General features: G+C 38.0%; 1 protein-coding gene across 4 annotated transcripts in view; it reads left to right on the top strand.

Moving 5' to 3' along the window:
- The window catches only part of numb (NUMB endocytic adaptor protein), a 42,622-nt gene extending 38,584 nt beyond the window's left edge, over window positions 1-4,038 (top strand). For 2 of the 4 annotated variants that reach the window (XM_067456189.1, XM_067456191.1), the window contains one exon: window positions 2,953-4,038. In XM_067456189.1, the coding sequence (XP_067312290.1) occupies window positions 2,953-3,725 (773 nt within the window). In that variant the 3' untranslated portion in view covers window positions 3,726-4,038. The remainder of the gene's footprint in view (window positions 1-2,952) is intronic. The other 2 variants (XM_067456190.1, XM_067456192.1) reach the window with 1 other exon arrangement.
- The last annotated feature ends 2,870 nt before the right edge of the window (window positions 4,039-6,908 follow it).

The raw sequence follows: 6,908 nt of genomic DNA on the forward strand, positions 1-6,908 counted from the left end.
AATCTGCAGCGGCTTTTCTCAAATTTTGCGGCAATATTTGCGGCATTTCTTGTGTTTTTTTTTCTTTAGTGAAAATACACCAGACTTTTCTGACCTCAAGAACCACTGGATTCTGTCATTTCTGAAACAGGGTTTTCGTGGGGTCTTTCAAAATCACAACTTCAGGCATTAAAAAGTCTTAAATGCGCTGATATTCGCATATTATTTATAATAATATGGTAAATGTATTATGAAACATCCCACATTTTTTATCTTGTCATTTCATTCATAATGGTCTTAAAAAGTCTTACATTTGACTTAGTGAAACCTGCCGAACCCTTGTAAAAGAAGAACATTTAAGTTCAAATTTAATACCAAATAAAACAAAAAATCAATAAAACATTTTATTGCAGTTTCCCACATGATTTTTGTGAAACTATGGAGGCATAGTTGTCATATGATATGTTGTATATATTATGTATCAAATATGATCATCAGGCTTTTCAGGAACGTTTATTTGTTCATCTCTCAATCGTCATTGTAGGCCTATTGCATTGTGTTTTGCTTTCATCATAAAACTAAGCCTTTAAATATAATCCTTTTTATAATTTTATCATTTATCATCCAGACATATTACTGGGAGCTATAGAGTGACAAATCATATTTATATGCATTTTATGCAAGTAGTGTGCTAAACTATTAAAGCTACACTGTGTAACTTTTTTAGTTTGTTCTTAGCTAAAAACACTTAGTTCTTTCAAAAATATATGTGCTCATTAATGTATATTTCTTTCTTTCAAGTAATAAAGTATTCTCGTAAGTTTATAATATGCCATTGAAAATGTTGCTCCCTATTTTTTCAGACTATCAGGTGTCCTATTCTGATTGAAATTCTATCTGCGTTCGCGTTAGTTCGTTTAAAGATGGGCTTTAGCATTTCTGGGCACATAATCAAAGATCTTTCGTCTCCGTCTCAACGTATGTTTGATACTGACGTCCTATTCAGCGGTCGTTCGGCATCGTCTCAGAACACTGCGCGCTCAACAGAAGTGGCTGGCTTACGTTTTATTTTAGATTTGCTTCAAGGCATATCTTCAACGTCTATCCTCATAAGAGCAATCTTAAATGATTTATATAAAGTCTAAAATGAACAAAAAGAGTTGTGAGAGAATGAGGCGAGATCCATAGACAGTATAAACAGTGAGATCCGCGTGTCTGTCTGCTCTTAAAGGGACAACAGCCAATAAAGTTTCCTGTCAGTAAAGTTAAAGAACAAAGGGAACAGAGAAAATGACTCGCTGCTCTTGACTAAATCACTTTTGTAGCTTTAATAAGGATTAACTATTTAATTTATAGTTAATGCAGTGCAGACTGCATATAACTTTGATAACTTTATTAAATTTCTGTTCAGAATTTTAGAAACTGTTAAGACAGGAAGGGCAGGAGTAAACATGACATTTATTATGGGTTTATGTTAGCATTGTTTTAAGTTTACTTAAATTAAAAACTGTTATATTTTTGAAGACTAATAATAAATAATAATAAAAATCAGTAGCTGTATTAATATCAGTAATACTGGCCTTCATTCATAAAAAGATGCCATTTAAACAAGTATTTAAAATATACTGTCTTTATGTTGTTTCTACATTAATTTGATTAACTGAAATTATTATATTAAAAAATATATAAAAAAACGTACAAAAACATTTCTTTTTTTATTGCGATTAATCACAGAAAAGAAATTGTGATTCATCTAGTTAATGTTTTTAATCGATTGACAACACTAGTTTTTTAAATTCAACAACTTATCACAGTTATATAAATGTAATATTTGGCTCAGGTTTTGTTGTTGGAAAAAAAACACTAAATAATTTAATTGCTGAATTACCAATTATTAATGTAAATCAAATGTGTATGCAGTAATGCTTCTCCTTAACCAACCTTTGTGAATGTTGAGATGTATTTTACTGTGTCTGAATGAGGATTTCCTCCTGGTGTCGATTCTAAATATGTGTTATATATGTCAAAATCTGTGTAAATAATAGAAAGGTCGCTGATTAACACTTGCTATTCAGTGTCGTGATGGTTTTAAAAAATATTCTGAAGGTAGTAAAAAAGGTATTAAAAAGTAGTCAATTTAACTTAAGGATTGCTGTATATACCCTGAGTAGCCAAAGAGGGACATACCCATACATTTTTAGTTTAGGTCACCCAAAAATAAAAATATTCTCATTAATTCCTCACCCTCATGCCATCCGACACCCGTCAGACCTCCGTTCATCTTCAGACACGGATGAAGATATTTCTGTTGAAATCCGATGGCTCAGAAAGGCCTTCATTGACACCAATGTCATTTCCTCTCTCAAGACCCATAAAGGCACTAAAGACGTCGATACAAAGCCCATCTCACTACAGCGGCTCTACAATCATTTAATGAAGAGACGAGAATAGTTTCTGTGTGCAAAAAAAACTAAATAACGACTTATATAGTGATGGGCCGATTTCAAAACAAAGTTTCGAACGGTTATGAATCAGCGTATCGATTCATGATTCAGATCGTGTGTCAAACCGCCAAACTGCTGCAATCACATGACTTGCAAATCATGAATCGATATGCTGATTCATAATGTTCGAAACTTTGTTTTGAAATCGGCCCATCACTATATAAGTTATTTATTCATTTTTGCTTCATAAAATGATTGTAGAGCCGCTGTAGTGAGATGGGCTTTGTAACAAGAGGAAATGACATTGGTGTCAATGAAGGCCTTTCTGAGCCATCGGATTTCAACACTAATATCTTCATCCGTGTCTGAAGATGAACGGAGGTCTGGCGGGTGTCGAACGACATGAGGGTAAGGAATTAATGACAGAATTTTTTTATTTTTGGGTGAACTAACCCTTTAAACTGCGAAAACCTAGCAGAATAAATGGCATGCTTAAAAAAATGTTCGTCATGTTTTTCTTTTCCTGTAGGGAACGAGTGGCCAAATCCTGCACCAGCCGTGGGAGCCCTACCTGCAGTCAGCGCAACTCTTTCCACACCGGCCTCCTCTCACAAACGCACTCCTTCGGAAGCCGACCGCTGGCTAGAGGAGGTGACCAAATCTGTGCGTGCCCACCAACCCGCCGCCATCGTGAGAACCAACACGCCTCCCGCTCAGCAGCCCTTCCCCGCCCCCGTGCCCATCCCCATGGCCCCCGCCCCGTCCGCACCCTTCATCCCGCCATCTGCGGTCCCTGCCGTACCCCCACGCCAGCCGGCGTTCCACGCACAGGCGCCCGCATCCTTCCCAGTGTCCAACGGGATCCCGTTCATGCAGCCGAGCTTCCCGGTGGTCGGCATCACACCTTCTCAGATGGTGGCCAATGTTTTCGGCTCCGCCACACAAACTCAGCCCGTTCCTGTCCCAGTGCCCCAGACGCAGCTTCAGTCTTCGCCCTTCTCCACACCACCAACAGGCCAGTTTGACACCCAGGCCATGTGCAGCCCCTTCGGGAAACCATTCCTACCTCCGGTGTCGAACGCCACAGCGCTCCAGCCGCCCAAAAGCAATGCCGCTTTTAACGGGGCGAACAACTGGGCGGTGGTTTCGGCACCTGCACCGTCAATGGCAGCACAGCATCAAACCGATGCCTTCGAAGCCCAATGGGCCGCACTGGAGAGCCGCTCGCAACAACGCACCGCTCCTTCGCCCACAAACCCCTTCTCCAGCGAGCTCCACAAAACGTTTGAGATCCAACTCTAAAGTTGAAGGACAATAACTATTGAGTGAACGACCCCCGAAAGCCACGTCAGCTCCATATCTCTGTCTTTCAATTTCTTTGTCTGTTCGTCCATGTTTGGTTTTTGCTCATGACATGAACAAACGGAAACTTGGGGGTTGATGAAGGTGCCCCCAAAAACGCACGTCAGGCGTTTATTCCGCATTTGTGTCCAGGATGAATTAAAGGGTTAGATCACCCAAAACTAAATGTATATCATTAACTACTCACCCTTATGTCGTTCCTCACCCGTAAGACCTCCGTCCATCTTCAGACACAGTTTAAGATATTTTATATTTAGTCAGAGAGCGTATCTAAGTGTATGCACACTATACTGTCCATGTCCAGAAAGGGAATAAAAACATCATCAAAGTAGTCCATATGAGACATCAGTGGGTTCATTAGAATCTCTTGAAGCATCGAAAATACAGTTTGGTCCAAAATTAACAAAAACTACGACTTTATTCATCAATTTATTTGAGGATTGATAACAATCGCGGAAGAGAAGACCATGCTAAATAAAGTCGTAGTTTTTGTTATTTTTGGACCAAAATGTATTTTCGATGCTTCAAGAGATTCTAATAAACCCACTGATGTCTCATATGGACTACTTTGATGATGTTTTTATTCCTTTTCTGGACACGGACAGTATAGTGTGCAGACACTCTCAGACTAAATATAAAATATCTTAAACTGTGTGTGAAGATGAACGGAGGTCTTACGGGTGAGGAACGACATTAGGGGGAGTCATTAATGACATCAAATTCATTTTTGGTTGAACTAACCCTTTAAAAGTGACACGATGATGGTAAAAGGACTCTTTGGATGCTCCCCATATTACTCAGTACTCCCTCTACCCGACTAACCCGTCTCACAGCGCCCCCTAGCAGGCTGGATGACTGCTCTCTACCAGAAGGACGAGGCACTTCACAGCCCTTCCGGGTTCACAGGGTTCTTGTAGAACTTCGCAATCGGAAGGGGAAGAAGCAAGAGAATGCCAAAATCTTTATTTTTATGCATTAAGTATATTTTAAATAGCTTTGAAATTTAACTGAAGAGCTGTAAATAATCTTTCCAAAGGTGCAGGCTTATTTTGTGTGCATACAGGAAAAGAGCATATATATATAAATATACATATATATAGGCGTGAGGGATGGTTTTCATCTCTTTCTTTATTCGGTTTTAGTCTACTGGCCACCATGCATAGTTTGGATGTTGTAGATAATTGAAATGGACCCCGGCTGGGTTTGAGGACCTTTGAATCGCACAGGTCCCAGACAATCTTTCATGCTGTCATTTTAAGCTTATTTTTTTGTACTATAGTATCCGTACTTTGATTTTTATTGCCTACATATAATTATGGTTTTTTAGCACATTTTTAATGAATTTTAACACTATTGAAAGTGTCATCTTTAATTTTATTTCGATAATAAGATATTCATTTTAGCACGAGCACTGTACTAATGGATGATTTGGCCACCTGTGGTCGATGTGGCATTCGTGAGCTTTGACGTTCACGCTCTTGAAATTTACCTGTGGTTCCAACTCTAAAAATGCAGTGAATGTTGTTTTTGTTTTGTTTTTTTTTGTCTGCTCTTCACGCAATCCCATCAACACTTTTGTGTTATCAGACATGAAGATGATTGGCCCTGTTTTTAGGTTTTGATTCCATTTTGTAAGTATTGCATTGTATTATTCCAATTCGTTACGGAAAATTTAATCTAAAAGATTGAATAAAATGTTGGTGGTAGAGGAAAGCGGTTCTGTGTGCTTCTGTTCCACGCGTTTCATGATTTGCTGTGTATTCCTGTATCTGTGAACAATGTTTTGCAACTGAGGATTATGAATAAACTTCATCATAAGATGACCTGCATGCTCTTGCTCAAGGAGGCAAACGCGATGCTGCCGCCTTCTCAAACTTCATCCAAAGGTGTCGAAAAGATATTGATTTATGAATTATTCTATGCTATGAATTAATATATTTTACCTGCTCACGAACAGAGACAGCAAATGCACTTCAAGTGCATTATTTGGGAAAGGGACTGTTAGTCAAGTCCCTCTCATTTCCACTTTATATGAGGAAGGGACTAAATGGCATGATTTTCTCTAACTGGTCAAGTATGATGAGTCTGAATAATTCTCTTATTTTCTATTGTGTATCACTGTATTTTCAGTTCAATGACTATTAAATTCTTTCCATATTATTCAGGTGTAAATTATTGTCCAGCACTGCTGACACAAACATGCTCATGTGGTACTTTTGCCAGCTTTTAAAAAACATTTTAAAGAAATTGCTGGGTAAATATCTATTTACATAATCATTGGCATTAATAACTTTGATGAAATATACTGTTTAGTATTCAAACATCTTCAGTAAGACAAAAAAAAGTCATTCTATTTGAATTCGGCGTAACTGGTGTTGGCATTTCTAGAGGACAAAATACTTCAATATATAATTCTTCAACAGATGTTTGAAAAATACGTCACATTTGAGCGTTCACAGGAGATGCCTCAGTCACTGCAGGTTTTGTTTTGTTTAGTGTAATGTAATGAGAAATACACAGACATTGCTGAAATGGAAAGGCATGCAAATCAGACATCTAGGCGCATTACAGAAATGAGAATTGTGTGGGTGTTGTGCTTAGTTTTCTGAAAATTATTTCAAAATGGGATTTTTTTTCTTCATTTTTATAAAACAGCATTAAAGGGTTAGTTCACCCAATAAATGGAAACTAGCCCATTGTTTACTCACCCTCAAGCCATCCTAGGTGTGTATGACTTTCTTCTTTCAGACGAATACAATTAGAGTTATATTAAAATGTCCTGTCTAATTCAAGCTTTATAATGCCAGTGAATGACGGCCAAAAATTAGAAGAGCATCCATCCATTATAAACGTACCTGACTAATCCTCTGGGCGTTTAATAAAGGCCTTCTGAAGCGAAGTGATGCATTTGTGAGAGAAAAATATCTGTATTTAACACTAATATTCTGTTATAAAATATTAAATATCTAGCTCCTGTCAGACCGCCTTCTGTATTTTTTGAACTGAACTGTGAGAGTCGTTACAATTTCTGTGTAAGTTGAATACGGTTGAATACTCTCACAGTTCAAAGAATACAGAAGGCGGTCTGACAGGAGCTAGATATTTTACTTTATTAAGACGTGT

Source organism: Pseudorasbora parva, chromosome 10 (assembly GCF_024679245.1).
Source record: "Pseudorasbora parva isolate DD20220531a chromosome 10, ASM2467924v1, whole genome shotgun sequence".
Taxonomy (NCBI): domain Eukaryota; kingdom Metazoa; phylum Chordata; class Actinopteri; order Cypriniformes; family Gobionidae; genus Pseudorasbora; species Pseudorasbora parva.